The 17,795-nt window shown below is 37.7% G+C and overlaps 2 protein-coding genes across 2 annotated transcripts; both read right to left on the bottom strand.

Annotated features, from left to right (window-relative positions):
- Positions 1 to 389: 389 nt before the first annotated feature.
- Positions 390 to 4,500, bottom strand: LOC309481416 (P2Y purinoceptor 1). Its single transcript, XM_082146319.1, has one exon. It carries the CDS (start codon positions 4,036 to 4,038, stop codon positions 3,046 to 3,048), a length of 993 nt encoding a protein of 330 aa, XP_082002445.1. The 5' UTR covers positions 4,039 to 4,500; the 3' UTR covers positions 390 to 3,045.
- Positions 4,501 to 4,638: 138 nt separating this feature from the next.
- ccn5 (cellular communication network factor 5) lies at positions 4,639 to 12,028 on the bottom strand. The gene is made up of 5 exons (XM_082146318.1): positions 11,865 to 12,028; positions 10,757 to 10,973; positions 9,311 to 9,559; positions 6,606 to 6,826; positions 4,639 to 6,526 (listed from the first exon to the last, which is right to left on the bottom strand). The coding sequence occupies exons 1-5, from the start codon at positions 11,934 to 11,936 to the stop codon at positions 6,242 to 6,244; spliced, it is 1,044 nt and encodes a 347-aa protein (XP_082002444.1). The 5' UTR covers positions 11,937 to 12,028; the 3' UTR covers positions 4,639 to 6,241.
- Positions 12,029 to 17,795: the final 5,767 nt, after the last annotated feature.

Genomic DNA, 17,795 nt, shown 5'->3' on the forward strand with positions numbered 1-17,795 from the left:
TGTGGCCTTGTTAGAAGATGATCAATGGTAATCGTTTCACCTGTGACTGGTCATTATGTTTTGGCTCATCAATGTATACAGGTATTTCCACCAATTTTGCAATTAGATTATTTTTTTATTTTTTTTTATTTTTTTGGACAATACAATTTTAATATCACCCTAGCACGTCTTGTTGGTATCTGCTAACATTTCAATATCAATGCATCCCTATATAAAGCAAGATCAATATATGCACTTGACAGTCATGAACTTCAATGTGAACTGTTAAAAAATAATGTATCTCCAGAAGCTATAGACAAAAATGACAAAAAGTTTTTCGTAAATATTTATTGATTTAACAATTACCTTGATCTTAACAGTATTTGTGGTGCATGGTGTTTTAAAAAAAAAACTCTAAATGCTAAAAAAAGAACATATACAAAGATATAAAAAATAATAATTCATATTTACAATCTGTGACCAAGACAATAATGGGACAAAGAAAAACTATTACCTTTTGTTTTGACCCAACACAGTAATATTTATCTTACAAAAGTAAACTAAAATGCTCCTAAAATTGTAATACATTATCTTAAATATCTAAATATATCCACATTTATCCTTGTTCCAAATGAATCCATAGATATGTATTGTATTTAAAGGTTGTATCAGCGATTTCAGGCCCAAACATAAATGATCACATTCATCTAATCTTTCCTAAGGATCCGCTAGACCAGGGGTCGGCAACCTTTTTGTCATAAAGTGCCATTTTTAAGTTTCCAAGTTCATCACTGTGCCACAACACACACATAGCCTATATATATATATATATATATATATATATATATATATATATATATATATATATATACACTCATATAAATACACAAACATTTCACATTTTCATAATGGCTTACACAGAAATAGTACAGAAATTTAAATATTTCTCTTGAAATTTGTTTTAGATTTAGATAGACAATTTAATAATATTTATAACTCCTAACTAGAGATGCACCGATTACAATTTTCTAGGCCGATTCCATTGAGTTTGACCTGCCGATACCTATTTTTTTAGCCGATTCCGATTTAATTTTTTCTAACTACTTTACAGCACACACAAATATTTATTTTCTATATATATATATTTTTTTATATAAAATACCATATCCTTTTACCCAAACTGAATAATAAAAACAAGTTTAAATGGGTAAATTTTATATAAATATTTTTGAGTCTTAATTTTCTTTTCTGACATAACCTAATCCAGTTCTTGTTAAAACACACTAGACATGCACATTCTGTGCATTTTGGGCACTTTTGTTTGGAATCATATTTATTTTGTCCATCAAAAGTGTGCTTTCACTTTAGCACAGCGCTTTGAACCCAGCGCACAGCGCTTTGAACCCAGCGCACAGCGCTTTGCCTTCTGTGTGAATGCAAACACGACCCGGGATTGATGCCGGGTTGGGGACCTAGTAACATTGCCGTGTTCAGTCCCGGAACGCGCGCTGTGTGAACAAAAGCCGTAATAATGCCGTGTCGTAGTGATGACGCTGAAGCCGGGATCGTTCGCCAGCAAGTGAAACGATACGTTATGCGCAAGTTTATGATCGAATCAGAGAGAGAAATCGCAGCTCATAGGGAAACTTAAGACATTTTAAGTTGCATCGATGTCACGTGTCTTTACGGCTTGTGTGAGAACGCACTCTATGATTCCGGAAAATCACTGGCAGTGTGAATGAACCAAAATCAAACGAACCCGGGTCAAATCTCGGGTCACTTTATCCGTGTATTTTCTGGAATCTCTGTGTGAAAGGGGGCTTTAAATTGAGCGTGAGCAGCGCAGACAAAATAGACTCGGCGGCGAAACCCCTGCTTCACTGCTGCTCACGCGACGCTCCTGTTGGGCGCTCACGCGCTGCTCCTGCTCCCGGTGTGGATTAACATGTACGCCGAAAAAAATATGCGTGAAACGGCCGTAATTCACGAGGTTTCCTACATGTGCGTTCCGTGTGCACGTGTGATGCTGATGTTGCGCGATGTTAATCATGGGGAGCCCGAGTGCATTTGACCGGCAAAAAACTAGACTACTTTATCTGAATGAAATACATAGCCTACACTTCTCTCGCATTTGCTTGTGTGCCAGCGATTAACCCTCCGCGTGCCAGTGTTGGCACGCGTGCCTTAGGTTGCCTACCCCTGCGCTAGACAGACAGGGGTGGGTGTTGTGAGGTTTTGCGCTCGTGCGGCTGCCTATGACGGCTGCACGCGAAAACCTCACAACACCCACCCCTGTCGGTGATTGGTTGGAACACTATTTATTTTGGTTTTGAGTGGTTGGTGAAACCAATTGTTTTTGTGTGCAGATCTTTTTTTTTCACGTTTTATTGACGGCCTGCTTATGGGGCGGGTAGCTAGCGGATCGGATTAGATGAATGTGATCATTTATGTTTGGGCCTGAAATCGCTGATACAACCTTTAATGGGTCTTTACCTTACAAAGTTATGTACAAGTTGTGGATGCAAGTCTATTTATTTTCATCTCAAATCATCTTGAACAAAAATCAGATCTTTTCGGCTTTTAATTTACCACATGGCTAAATAGGCTACTAAGTCATAAGAATGCTTGGTGTGCCAAATCTTAATGTGGCTTCATTACACGGTTCCATTGTAATAGGCCTATATCCTGTGTATAAAAAACATTGTTTTTGTTTTGTTTACATAGCAACAGTAGTTTTCAGTTGCATGAAAAAACAAGAGCAATACTGTAATATTGATAAATAACTCAAAAATATCAGTTATGAAGTTCTTCTGAGTTTACTTAACATGCTTTGAACTGGAACACAATAAGAACAAACTCAGTTCTGTTTGACATAATCCAGTGAAGCGGTAAGTGCATATATCCTGTCACAAGATGTAGGCTATTAGCCTACTGAAATGGAGGGCATAACCGCGTGTAACATCAAAATGAACGAGATAAGAATCATTTTATTCACTGCAGTCTAGACAAACAGTGGTGTCCTCGAGGCAAGAAAAAGGTTATCACACAAAGAATCTCTATTCATCTCTATTTCATGGGCACGCTGTCAATATTATGCGTCTGAAAGGGAGATTCCTCCACAAGAGAGACGGCAGGAGATTGACGTGCTCGTCTGCACCTCATAAAACACTTCATTAGCAGTTCATCACTGTTAAAGAGGTAAACCAGTGGGTTGATCGCACTATTCATGCATGCCAATGCATTACCAACTTGGTTTGCGATGTACACATCAGAATACCATTTCTGACACGTGCCGTCCAGCTTGGAGATTCGAGTTGCCAAGTTGAAATTTCGAAAAATATGATAAGGAATGAAACAAATAGAGAAGAGCAGCGTGAGAACGACAACCAGCCTGAGACACCTCAGCTTCAAGATCACATCGATGTCTTTCTTGGTCATCAGAGTAAACGCCACATGTCCGTAGCAGCATAACATGATTAACAACGGGATCCCGAATCCAACAACCGTCCTTCCGATGCTGTACTTCAGGTATTCCCTAATGTGCTGGTCCGAAGTTGTGTCAAAACAAGTTGTTTTGTTGCTGGGGGTTTTGTCAAAAAACATATCAGGCAGACACTGAAGAAAAACAAAAAACCAGACCAGCGAAACAATCACCACAGAGTGTTTAGCTGTAATCCTGCCTTTAACTCTCAAAGTGTGAACGATGCCGAGATACCTGTATACGCTGATGCACGTGAGGAACCCAATGCTGCCGTACAGATTGATGCAGAAACACAATCTTAAAATCTTGCAGAAAACATGTCCAAATATCCATTCGCTGTTGGATGCGTAGTAAACCACCAAATACGGCAAAGTGAAAAGATATAAAATGTCTGCCAGGCAAAGGTTGAGCACAAATATGTTAACATTGCCCATTTTCTTCCAGTTATCATGCACAGATTTCAGCCCGAAGCAGTTGCCAATCACTCCAAGAGTGAAAACAGTCACGTAGACTGAGGGCAGAAATTTGTGCGTAAAATCAAAATTGACTAATTGACAGGTTGAGTTGGACTCCATCATTGGAGACGATTACCAGACTTTCTTGATGGAGGCTGCAATATATGTCACAGGAAGTGAGAGCATGCTGACTTCTCAACTGAGCTCAAACCAAAGCCTTTGTGTCAAACAAAACGTTGAACTACAACTACTGTGTGAACTTTGAACTTGAGCTGATCTCTTTAGATTGTAAAAACCTTTATGATAGAAATAGCGATACAGAAAGGACATGTTTAGGCTATTACATTTTTATGAAACACACCCAGGAACCTAATGTAAAAAATGAAGAAGTGAGAAACGCTTTTTGTTCTTGATTTTCAAAAGCAAAAGGTTTTTTTTATTTTTTTATGCTGCACTCATTATCATTACAGTCCATATATTCTTTATTTCTATTATATTTGCCCATTCATGTACATAAGCTATTTCATAATGTTACAAATTATTCTACAGCAAATTAGTGATTCTAAACCAGGGGGCAAATATTCTTTAATCACTGAAGCATAAAATTCTTGCTTGCCATTCATCAGAAAAACAAAAGAGGGCAGCGTTGCACTTCAGAATCATTGTAAAGCAAGAGACTCATACAGGGCATTCAATATGAAGCTACTAGATCCAAAGAAAAGGTGACAAGTACAAAACCTTTTATTGAGAATTTATGAGAAATCTGACAAACCATGTATTACATTTTGACTGCAATGTTGTGAGGTGGCAAATGACAGTGCAATAAAACTTGAAATAAATGAACACAAATAATAAAAATTCTAGTATTAATGACAGAAACATATAGACATAAAAAGTATTTACATATTTATATACAGTACATCTTTTTGCATGAAATTTGTAAACACTACAGTTAGTGTCAGTCTTCAAATAAAAGCCTACAGTAAATACAGATGAACATGCCACACTTTAATGTAAATTTTGCATAGCATTTACCCAATACCTGAAGAACTTATGCATTCATGTGTAATGTTATGTCTAGTACATTTGAAATCTGTCTAACACTTGTGATGGATTTTTTTAATTAATCATATTTTTCTGGCAGGATTAACAATTATATGCAACCTGAAACGTCCCCAAACACACAGTCATTCAACGTGTGTCTGAATCATGTCCGAATATAACAAAAGGGGAAATGAAACTAGACAGATGTCTAAATTTATGAACTCATGATTTGGAGTAATCAAGGTACCAGACTTTTATGTAGTTACATAATGAATCATGTCACCTTTTGCCATGCTCTTATTCTATAAAAACTGTTGCTGGTGGGATTCTCTCTGAAATTGGTCTGAGGTCCTCCGGCCGTGATTAAAACATATTCTAAGCCAGGCATTGTCTGTCTCATTGTCTGTCTGGTTAATGCTGTGCAGCAGGTTAGTGGAACACTAGAGATCTTATTTCCCAAGTGTTAGTGTTCGTAGGGGTCAAGACGTTGACCGACTCAGCCGACGTCGATTAGGAAACGCGCTAGAGGATAAATATCATTGAACGTCGATCAGAAGACGTTTAGGGTTAGGAGGCGACCCAGGTAAACTTAAGTCAGGGGAAAAATCCACCACACACTATAATGAGTTTCTTTGCTTTGATTCTTTTTGGTGAAGGGGAGAAAATGCCTTATGTTTTATATCATTTTCATCTTTTGCGAGCTAATAGCTTTGGAATTCATTGAAAGCCACAGTTGTTGTCCAATAATATAGTACAAAACTGACAAAGATATTGACGGATTTACTCTTATATAATCGTTCAAAATTTTCAAGTGTACTACTTTAACTAATGTATCCTCCCACTCAAAGTAAAAACAGATGCCATTGTGTAAACCCAATAGATAAAAAAAAAAAAACATAAAAATGAAATTTCTGGCAGATTTTAAACTTTTACAGAAGCTTAAAGTACAGAGCCAGCTGACAGAGGACATTCTCAGAACTTTGGCTAACGTTCTGGTAAGTTCTCTCAGAGTTAAGATCAAAAATTCTTCCAGTAATGTTAATAGAATGTTTGGTCAGTGTTATCTGGTCTTTAATAATGTTCTTAAAAAGAAAACTTTTTTTTTCAGAAACTTATCGGGAACATTAGCAAAACGTTCTTAGAACATATTATTGCTAGCTGTGGAAACCTATCCAGTCTAAAGACATTGTCCTGAAAAAAAAAAAAAAAGTTTACTAACACTCAATAAGACATGTAAACCCAGAGCATCCAAAGTCAGCCTACAAGAGAGTAGAGTGAGTGTCTAACCCAGGAAGGGTGTCCCTCTATATGCCCCTCCAGATGAATAGGGGCAGTTGTAATGGCAGATGCAGGAGTTGATGATCATGACAGCATGATTGAGCAGTCTTCCCCCAGGGCAGCGGAAAGTGACCAGTGCCGTGCCAGTATGGTAAGGAGTGCAACAACGGCTGTCTGTACATGAGCCACAATAACGGGGCCTATAGAACTGTGTACTATAGCAGCCCTGGTGGAAAAGCCGAACTGGGGTTGCTGACTTGTAACTGGGTTGACATTTCCTCCTCGACCACTGAAGCACAGATGTGGGGGTTGATTAGAGATTGTTTTGAATGGTCTGAATCCAATGGCAGATCCTAACGGAGACTCACCTGTGGGGTTCTGTGGAGAACAGGCTGACAGGGTTGGATCATACACAAGCGCATCTGCATCTCCAGGCGACAGGCTGGGTTTTGATTGGACACTCGTGTGGATATTCCAGACCCGCAGGTGTGCGAACAAGCACTCCACTCTGAGCTCTGGTCTATGCAGTTTGAGCCGGGTCTGGTTTGGTATCCAGGGTCTGCAGGCAATGTCTGGTCACTTCTGGAAGCTGCCATTCGAAAAACAATTCAATTAAACTTCAGCTCTTACACTTCTTTTAATATGAAATGGGCAACCTTGTACAGTAATTGCCACATGTTGATTATTTCAGACACAATGAACTAATGCCTACATACTTTAGGACCGAATCACTTTTACAAACATGCCATATTCTTTTATATAATTAAAGAAACCTGGCTAGTAATGAAAAAGGTTACATAATTGTATCCATCAGGAATCTATTGCAATCTTAAGAAGTGCGTGTAACGTACAACGTTGATGTGCAAGGCCCTATGCCATTGCAGAATACTATGTTTTATGGGTACTCTTTTACCCATAAATATAATGAGGCCTGGTTAGAAAAATTAGAAAAATCACATGGGGTGTAGATATTCTTAATCATGAAAATACATAACGCCTTTTAAATTACAGCTTCACAGTAAATAACAGAATCAAATAATGGAAACGTCATAAAATACGAGACAAATTCAAATTCTGCTGTTAAGCAGCTCTAAAAAAGATAGTACTGTCATTATTAAAGGGTTATCTCACCCAAAAAGGAAATTTCTGTCATTAATTACTCACTCTTATATCGTTCCAAACCTGTAAGACCTTCGTTCATCTTCGGGAACACAAATGAAGATATTTTTGATGAAATCCGAGAGCTTTCTGACCCACCCACCCATAGACCGCAACGTTATTACCAAGGCTTTCAAGGCCCAGAAAGGTAGCAAAGATATCGTTAAAATAGTCCATGTGACTACAGTGGTTCAACCTTAATGTTATAAAGCGATGAGAATACTTTGTGTGCGCAAAAAAATAAATAAAAATAACAACTATTCAACAATTTGTTCTCTTCGTGTGAGTCTCCCACGCTCTTCACACAGGAGCCGGCAAATACTGAGCCGGCGTTCTGACGCAGAACCCGGAAATGCTGCACTGTGTTTACAACGTGAACAGCATCAAAGACTGACACGGAAGAGAAGAAATTGTTGAATAAAGTTGTTATTTTAGTTTTTTTGCGCACAAAAAGGATTCCCGTTGCCTCATAACATTAAGGTTGAACTACTGTATTTCAACTATGTCTTCACTATCTTTCTGGACCTTGAAAGTGGTTATGATGTTGAATGGGAACATGTTGCACAGAAAGCTCTCGGATTTAATAAAAAATATCTTAATTTGTGTTCCGAAGATGAACGAAGGTCTTAAGGGTTTGGTACAATACTGCATTTTTGGGTGAATTAACCCTTTAATCTCAAATCAGTTTAGTGTTGATTCAGTTCAGTTCAATAACTGTAAAGTTCGTCAATTATGAAACAAATTCAATTCAGCTACAGTTTATGCAGCTCGACAGAAGGCAATTGTGTTGTTATTCAGCTCAAGTTAGTTCAATGTTGATCAAATTCAGTTCAATAACAGTGTTGATGTTGCAAATTTAATTAATTATTAAATGAATTCGATTCAGCTATATAGCAGCTTTGCAGAAGACAATAATGTTATCATCCAGCTCAATTCATTTCAAATGTTGTTATTGTTACATAAACATAGACACTGTATTAAAGTAATAAGAATATAATGAGTCTACTAGCTGATTAGCTCATACTGCAATCACATGCTACGTTTTTGATCATGCACCAAACCAGATTAAATACAAGTTTGCTACAAAAAAGCCAAAATAGCTAGGCCTATTTAGCAATTTGTGAACATTATCCAATAACCCATGGAGCCTAAGTGACGTCAGTGGAAAAAAGTCATTTCAGAGGAATTTTACTGAAGCATTATGAAGACAAACTTTTTTTAAATAACACGCACAAATGAATAGTTCACAATAAGACATGGAATGTGCATTTAGAAAGTATTCATTTTGATATAATGTTGAATTAAAATATTCATTCTTATCTCATTAAACCTTAGAGAGCAGTATGGTAATCAACCCTTTCCATCTGACAATCATTGTTATAATCTGAGAATCTCAAAGAAGGAATACCTCCATCCCTAAGAGATGATAATCAACCATTTATTGGCAGTGTTTTATACACATGGATCTGTAAACGTCTTCTCTCCAAATACTCAGAACAAAATGTACCATTCCAGTCGATGTAACTTGGGTGACATTGCTTTTGAACACCCTCCTGACCAGTGTTCTACACTCTGTCTGGCTTTCTGGAGTTTAATTGTTGCGTTACAGAGACATGAGTCCTGTTATGAATCATGGAAAGTTGGCTTCAGGAAGAAGCCAGTATTTGTGCTTTTGGGTTCCATCTTGGCAAGACTTTTTCAATTAAATGGTCAAAATCCCACAATGAAAACCTCAGTCTGGAATGTAATTGAGAGTGTTCTTAGATAGGGTTTTGAATAAGAAACATGTAAAAAGATTTATGCAAAATCCCCCAAAACAGGAAACAGTTTTCATTCCAGCTCATAAAATATAATTACATGAACAACAACAGCCTTTGATTTGTTTGCTGGACACACAAAAAAGTGAATAAAGTACCTATGTGAGCGTCCTGAAGCACTGTGTTGTCCATATTTTCACACACCCACTCTTTACAGCATTTTCCTGGTTGCTGAACCCTTCGAGGATGAGGGCAGTCTGGGGTGGGCAGGAGAACATCCTCACTGCACCGGGGCACACAGGTCACCCCTCCGCCCGAACAACGACACTGAAGAGCACAAGAGGGCTGAAATACCTGGCCTTCCTGGTAAGAGACACCATTATGCTCACAGCCCAGCTCCTTCTGACCTAAAAACAAAGGTCCAAAAGATTACACTGATGACACTAGATGCAATGCCTAAAACTGGATAGGTCGGCCCTCTTTCACAATGATACTGGGATTATGAAGGTCTAAATGTTTTGGTGTTCTCATAAAGGCTGTATTCCTAGATACCCGAAATTACAAATGATGAATCAAATGGCGTCCCAAATGATGATCAAAAGTTCAAACTGATGTTGTAAATGATATTTAAAAGGATATTTCACCGCTGGAAAGATGAATGTGTATTTAAATTGGGTCATTTGTGTAGTAGAAATGTGAAATTATTTTAGAAGTTAGTGCCTTCTAGACTGAGCTCATGTGGATGAAAGACAACAACTCCCAGAATGCACTTGCTTCGCTGCCCTACGAGGCCACTCCCAAGCCACGCCTACCGGTTACAGAGGACAGTATCGGAAGAAATTATACAACTAGGCTACTAGCTGACTCGAAACTGAAAGGATGCCGTTTTATCGTGAGATCCCCTATCCCCCTATGGGCGGGTTGAAAACATGCGGAACCGAGCTCCTGCTACTGGCTGTAGTCTATTAGCCTGGTTCTACCAGACTCTCGTACATTTCATTTGTACAGAGAGTCTGGCCTCTCTCCATTGACAAGCGTTAACTTCCTTGTAGGCGGGTTTTCTGTTGAAGTTTAAAACTATTGGATCTGCCCAGAGCCACTCTGGATCTTTCACCAATCGCTAATGTTTGGTTGTGACGTAACCCTACAACTCAAACTAACGCATGACCTCAACGTCATCGTTCTCAGCCACTCCCTCTGTTCGCTGATTGGACCGGTAAAAAAATTATCGGAGAAAACCAAAGAATACACCACAATCCCAGACGTAGTACTGAAGGGAAATAAAATTGAGCGGAAGTACGCAGGAGGGCGGAGCCAGGCTAGTAGTCTATAGCCTCTGGCCAAAAAATCGCAAAATGACGATTTTTACATCATCGGAGGGTTTTTTCCAGACACACAATACAGAAATCTCTCTCAGGGGGACATGAGGGAGGGAAGCACGGTCACTCGAAAATACTACCGGGTTTCTACTGATGCAAAGCTTAATGCTAATCGGTGAAGTATCCCTTTAAGAAGTTTCAACCAAGAGCTATGGGTGGACAGTGTTTTACAGTGTTGAGAGATTTGAGACAGAGCATTTGGTTGTTGAAGTAGTGTGCACTTACTGACACACTCTCCTGGGTCACCAGGGAAGCTGGCACTGTAGTCACATTGTAGCCCTCGCTGACTGTCACATAGAAACACCTCACCACAGGCTTCGCCCTGCTGCCGTGCACACATCTGGCAGCACTGGCACCCATCGAGAATAAGAGGAACTCCTTCTGGGCAGACTGGCACAGAGCCTTGGCACTGACAAGGGCCACCACATTGCTGACAGCACACCTAAGGCAGAATACAGGGACAAGTGTTATGTAACGCATGCAACAAAGCATCAGAGTCATTGTTTCTGCCTTAAATTATTGCATTTTTAAATTAATACATTTTTAGCTAACTGTGTGATTTGTTATGATGTACATTTCTGAAAATTACCTCTGATAACAGATCACTCTAAAATTGTAATATGGACTCATGCATTTTCTGTAAAGCTGCTTTGAAATGATGTGTATTGTGAAAAGCGCTATACAAATACATGTGAATTGAATTAAATTGAATCAGAGTCTGGGTAATTTAAAGATTTCTGATAGTTCACCAGATATTCTGTACATCTGTGCAATAATACTATGTCAATGCATGCAGTTTCAATAATCAAACATTACATTAATATAATGTATTTCTTTCAAGTTTCTCATTAAATATATATTTGACTATATTTGAATGAGTCTAACAATAGCACAAATTGTTTTTCAAAAACATGCATTGATAATATGCATAGGGAGAAGCAAAAGGAAAAAATATCTCCCCTATTGTGAATCACTTACGGTAAGTATTTCCAGGCTCTAAATGCATAAAAACATGCTTTCAATTATGATCTAGTGCTAGAGCCAAAAAACAAACTTGAGACTATGAAAATCTTTCATCTGTACAGAACATTCACTCTTTAATGAATAATTAATGCTACACTGCATTCAGTTTAAATTGGAAAACCCCTGTTTAATAATGAATGAGTTATTACAAATCTTCCAACAAAAACTCTAACAATGCCAATTCACAAAAAATATAACAGGATAAAATATCAAGCTGTTCCACATAGACTTGAACAGACAGAAACATGTTTCCACTGGCAAAACACATGCATGCATGCAAACATGTTTACTGGGAACGTGTGATTCTCACCTGTGAACCCAGGTAAAACAGCAGTGCCCATGCCATCATGATGTTTCTGTCTCTCTGTAGCTTGTCCATCATGCTCTTCGATGTGTTGCACCACAATAAGATTTTCTACTTGTGTTACTGTTTGCTCACTGCCTGGCTCTGTGCACATGCACTTTTATAAAGTCCTCGCTCTGATGTCATAGCCGGACTGCAGGGTAAACAGTGGCTGGAACTGGATCAGAAATGTTTCAAATTCCACATCTCCGTTGCCCATTTCCACAACCAGGAATTATTTTCTCCCTCTGCTCGTCTGCTCTGGCGTGCAGAGGTGAAGCATGGACATTTGGAAGAGAAGACAGCACATTAGGTTTTCTCTTAACCACATCCAAGTTTTCAGTTTACTTTTAGAGTCTAACAGCTTTTGTTTATTGAATTACATCAAATGTATTTGAGTAAAATTGCACAACAGTTAAATAAAAAGGTTTATATTGCATACATTTTAGACACAATTGCTCGCCAACAGAAATAATTCAAAGCAGAATTCAATCAAACAGAATAATCTCCATGCAACACACAGTCATTGCGCTCCTGGTTCTGAATGAATAGGTTGAGTAAACGATTCAATGACTCACTCATAGACAATGTACGCACTGAAAAGTTTCAGTATCAGGAGTGACAACCGCATTTAAACAAGGGAGTGAATCCCCTAAATTATCGATCTGTGTGTGTTCGGAACACGACTCTCTCCCGAAAATGCGACAATTTACACCATTGTAACCACTGTGTCTCACTTGTTTGGTATAAGGTATTTTTAACAAAAGGAATATTACAGCGACTTATTAGTATTGCAATGTCTTCTTATCATAAGCATTTTTTGGGGTTTGTTGTTTGGGCTTGGCTCATAATGCGATCAAGTTTATGGAGTTATTAAATTGGAGAGGTCGCAATGTTTTGGTCTTTTTTAAATATAACTTTGTGTTCTTGTTCACTGCAGTATCTGGCACCACAAATGAGTCGAGGCAAACTGAATTACAAACTGAATTGCTGAATTACTGAATTACTGTACTGTGTGTGTAGGCTCCAGAACAGGATTAAGCACTAAAAAGTGAAGTGACAACGGAATTTAGCTGCAGTGTGTAGGCTACGTGGCAAAAAAGCTCTTAACTTTTTTTTCCACCTACTGGCGTAAATATGTAACTTGCAGAAAAAGTCATTGAAAATCCCCCAACAAACTGACAATCTGTCTGGAAAGAGATGCAAAAGACCCAGTGAACAGTATTTTTGGAACACTGCATGGTCATCAAATTTGAGGACCGGAACTAATTGTGGTTTAAATTTTAAAAGCATTTAAAATAAAGAATTTGCACCAGTTTAAACTGTGGGAGGCACTGAAAAAGATTTTTTAGCTTCTCAAAAAGACATTACATTTTTCACGTCGAGTGCTCAGACAAAACAATCCTATTGAAATGCAAGATGACCCACTGGGAACGACGGTTTAAAAATAGACCTAGACGGGAAATTCACTTTTACTAATACCACAGCTCTTGATAATTCAGCTGGAACACATGTGGCCTGCCAGATACAGCAAAAGTGGAGTGGATATTAGTTCTGTCTAAAAATTCTGTCCAGCCACTCTTATATTTATTTTGACATCCTTTTCCAAAAATCACAAATGTTTGGAATGTACAATATCACCGTAAGTGGTCGTTTTGGGTACGAGGCATTCTTTATGCAAAACACAGTTATTCAGAAAGAAAAATATTGTGCAACTCTATCATGCATGCAAAGCTTTTTGATTAGGTTTAAGAGTGGAGGAAAAACAAATCTAAATATTATTATCATATAAATGTTATTACAATAAACATTCACTAAAGTCCACTGGAAATATGTAATAAGTTGTCAGAAATGTCTAAATTTGTTCTGGAAGGATGATCTACAAAAATATTGTTTAAATGTTTAGAGATTAACTGGGCAAGAAAAGCAGATGTGGGACAAAAACACCCTCTTTCATGTTTAAAATTCAGTCAGTTGTGACTAGTCCAATAATGTCTCATGGAAAAGTTTTCGCTTAAAGTGAAATCCATGCATTGAACTGCATTCTACACTTGCTGAGTGGCGGGGGAACTGACTTAAGTTAACAGAAATACTGGAAAGGCAGGCTCTGATTCATACACTAAACCGGCTGTGGGCATGCAGGAGTGATTTCATTTAACACTTACAGCAGAGTAAAAACCAGAATACTAAATGACAGAGCAGTAGTCATATGGCAGTTCTATTATGAATGTACATCTGCCATAGCAGGAAACCTCTCTCAGTGTGGTGTTATTGGTTTTTATTAAAGAAATATGCTGTGGTCTGTAAACCTCATTATGCTTTTGGTATTGTGAATAGGTAATCTTTGTGTTTACTCCATTCATCCCAATTCTTGTGCGCTGCACATGTGGTCTTCAGGGCTATGGCTTAGGACCTTTCCAATTTCCAGATGTTACCACACACTCTGTAATAAAGAAGAATTACTTGATGAATCAACATGCTTGACCAGACAAACTGAACATAATTCTAACATTTCTTAGGATTCGCCAGACAATTCCTTATTGATTTAATGTTAAAAAGCCTATGATTTGCCTTTGAGGTTTGAAGAATTTGGCCTCAACTGTAACACAGTTAATCAGCTGGAGTCATAGTTAAAAATTTGGAAACTGGAAACTTTTTTTTCTTCTTTATATCCCTTCATGACAGTTATTACATTTCAGTTCATATGAATCTTGGATCTCTAACCTGACAGTGAGACCAAAAATGTTTGCAAACAAAATACATTTCTGAATAGTAATCTGAATAACCCGGCAAAATAGGCTATATGTTCTAAGAACATTTTTCAAAACTTACAGTTTAAAAGAAGTTTAAATTTTGCAAACATTATGGGAGTTTTTAATGTTCTCTGAACACTTTTTTTGGAAATAGGCTCATTTTACAGCTTGTAAAATGAGCCTATTTCCAAAAAAAGTGGAGTATCCCTTTAAAAAACATTAGACGACGGTCCAACATTAGCCTATTAAAGACCATATAACACTGATCGAACGTTCTATTAACGTTACTGGAAGAAAATTTGCTCATAACTTTGAAAGAACCTTAGAACGTTAGCCAAAGTTCTGAGAACGTTCCCTGATAGCCTACAGCCGTCATTGGTGAGGGGTCACAAATATTTACATTATTTGAAGAAAATTTATAATTTTACACCCATATTAATCAGAAGTAGGCTATTATCTAAAATCAATACTTTACAATAATCTGCTTAGCCCCTACGAATGCTGCAATAATATTAGCCTACAGTCAAATGAAATGGCGCCAGTTGCGTTAGTATAAAACAAAGGAACGAGTCTTGGTGAGAGCCGTGCAAAAAATGATTAATGTCTCAGATCGGCTTAAATATCATTTTTATATTCTCTTGGTTGACGTCATTGTTGATTTGTTCACCATCAAAATCGCCGCATGCAAAGTAAAACATTAAAGCTTCCAGGTTCCTTTCTTGTCCCTTTCATTTGAACAGACCTTTTACACATTAATCGCAGCTGCAGCCCAGATGTGAAGCGATGTAGACAATTACCCTCTACAAGGAAGAACTTGAAACTGACTAACTGTTTTTGAGGAGAGGAAATGATACCTACGTTCCAAGCATTCTAACTAGATGTGTGAACTGCGAGAGTCGTAACAGGAAAGCCTCTGGTTTCTGATAAGAGAGCTGTCCTAAACAAGGGTCAGGTAATGACGTTTGAGAGGAAGCAAACCTGACAGTCACAGGAAAGATGTCAGACAACACACACACATGCAGTAACAGCTTTATGGGAAGAGCCCAGTAACCGCCTGGAAGGGAATATTAAAATATTTCAACTGAATCTGTGAAATCTATCACTGTAAGCTTCGAGTCACATTGGAATTTACAGTATAAGAGATGCAGCATTCTGCAGAACATAAAATAGGATATTTAAAAAATATATATTTTCTCTTTAGTATCTAGTGTTGTTTTGGACCCCATTGACTTTCATTGTATGAAAAAAAATGAGTTGAAATAATCTACAAAAACCGAATTTGACATTCTTAAATAAAGGTTCTTTATTAGCATTTAAAGTTTTATAGGGAAATTTTAACATCCATTGCTCAAAAAGTTCTTTATAATGGAAAAGGGTCATTTAGATTATTAAAATGTTCTTAAAATGTTTCTTTTAAGAAATGCTCAGGGAAAGGTTATTTGGAGAAACAAAAATGGTTCTTAGGCATTGTTGAGGAAAAACTCAATTTGGAACCTTTAAAGATGCCATCATTCAAGTTCTACACATTGCACATTCCTTGAATGTGAGTTGAAAAATACTGCATTTTTCATTCAGCTACCAGTAAGAATCTAGTTATTTCAGCTCCATTTAACGATTAACCATATCCAATTAAATTACACAAATTTCCCCCCAAAATTAGTTTGGAAAATATGAAAAAGTGTCCATGATCATGATCTGTGCTGCTAATGACTATCATGTTACCATTGCAGCTCATAAAAATGTACTTGTCATTATTTTGTTGTTTTATCAAATTTATGAACCATATAATATTCTGAAACAATACTAGATCAGAATCACTCAGTTGACAAGGTTACTGGAAACTCGAAATCAAATATTTAAAATATCCTCTTGGTCTTAATAAGACTAAAATAGCAGAGTTCATGCCTTAAAATAAACGAGAACAAATAAATACAGGACAAGGGATAGAGTCACTGCAGCAGCTACTTCCTAACATGTGGCCAGTAGAGTCAATATTTTTAACGGATATTCTGCTCTTTAGCTAGCAGAGAAGATCTCCAAGACCTCCAACCCACTGAAAGCTTTTTTCACTTTCTAACAGAAGACTAAAGTACTGATATTGAAAGAGCATACGTATAAGAAATGCAAAGGAAATGCTTGATCAAACAACACGTTCTAACCACATTTGGTTAGCATATGAATTATATTCGATGACAGTTTAGAGTGATAGCATAGGGGTGAATTCAGAAGACGTCACAGAGTCATGAACATCAAACAGTGGTGCTTTTTCCGTCAGACAAGGGGGCATGAGCCACAAATGAAAGAAAACAGACAAAAAAGAAAAAAGAATGTTTTTACATCTGCTCAAAAGCTTTACATCTCTAACATGTCTTAATAGCATAGAGCACACTGAGGGATTTATAGAATGCGCGGTGCTACCACATTCTCAAGCACTGTTCCAGCAGACTGATGTATGACACATTTAATGGGATGTTTTTGCTGGTTGGGAAACCAGGCCCATGTGGCTTCATGTAGGGTTAGATTAGGCCAAGTTAAACAAGGGTTGTTGTTTAGGAACTACTCCGTGTTAGAATGTAATGCTTTAGGCATCTAGTAACTGCTATGTTGCATAACATGGCAATGTCTCTTATTTATCTTAAGTTTTTTTGTACATGGTTTATGATGTACTCAATTTAAGGAAAACGTGGCAAGAAATTCTCAGCAGTGCATTCAAATATGCAGTGTCATGAATACAAGATTCTCAGTTTGATGAGAGATGAAATTGCCATTTGCTGAACATGATACACACTTGATGTGTCAGTTTTAGGCCCTAACCTTCTTAGGTTAGGGCCTAATCATTCATATCTGATTTTAGGGTATATTTAGGCATAGCACACTACCAGAATGTGTGGTTCATATCCACTTAAAGGGATAGTTTACCCCCCCAAGATATCAAAATATCTTCCTTTGTGTTCAGCAGAACAAAGAAATTCATACAGGTTTGGGACAACTTGAGGGTGAGAAAATGATGATAGAATTCCCTTTAACAAAGAAATAAATGCACCTCTTCACTTATGACGTTCTGCTGACATCTAGTGGCCAACTACTGTAAGCCATGCAGTTTACATGTCTAACAGTAGTGTATTTTCAGCCCCTGTTGGTAAAT

Source organism: Leuciscus leuciscus (genome assembly GCF_965113295.1).
Source record: "Leuciscus leuciscus genome assembly, chromosome: 18".
Taxonomy (NCBI): Eukaryota; Metazoa; Chordata; class Actinopteri; order Cypriniformes; family Leuciscidae; genus Leuciscus; species Leuciscus leuciscus.

What these genes read in the sequence shown, in the direction of transcription:
- LOC309481416 (XM_082146319.1), bottom strand. Translation starts at nt 4,038, where the DNA reads ATGATGGAGTCCAACTCAACCTGTCAATTAGTCAATTTTGATTTTACG.
- ccn5 (XM_082146318.1), bottom strand. Translation starts at nt 11,936, where the DNA reads ATGATGGACAAGCTACAGAGAGACAGAAACATCATGATGGCATGGGCA. An exon ending in TGTTTTACCTGGGTTCACAG is followed by an intron (nt 10,974 to 11,864) that starts GTGAGAATCACA and finishes ATTCTGCCTTAG; the next exon opens with GTGTGCTGTCAGCAATGTGG. An exon ending in TTCTCCACAGAACCCCACAG is followed by an intron (nt 6,527 to 6,605) that starts GTGAGTCTCCGT and finishes TCTGTGCTTCAG; the next exon opens with TGGTCGAGGAGGAAATGTCA.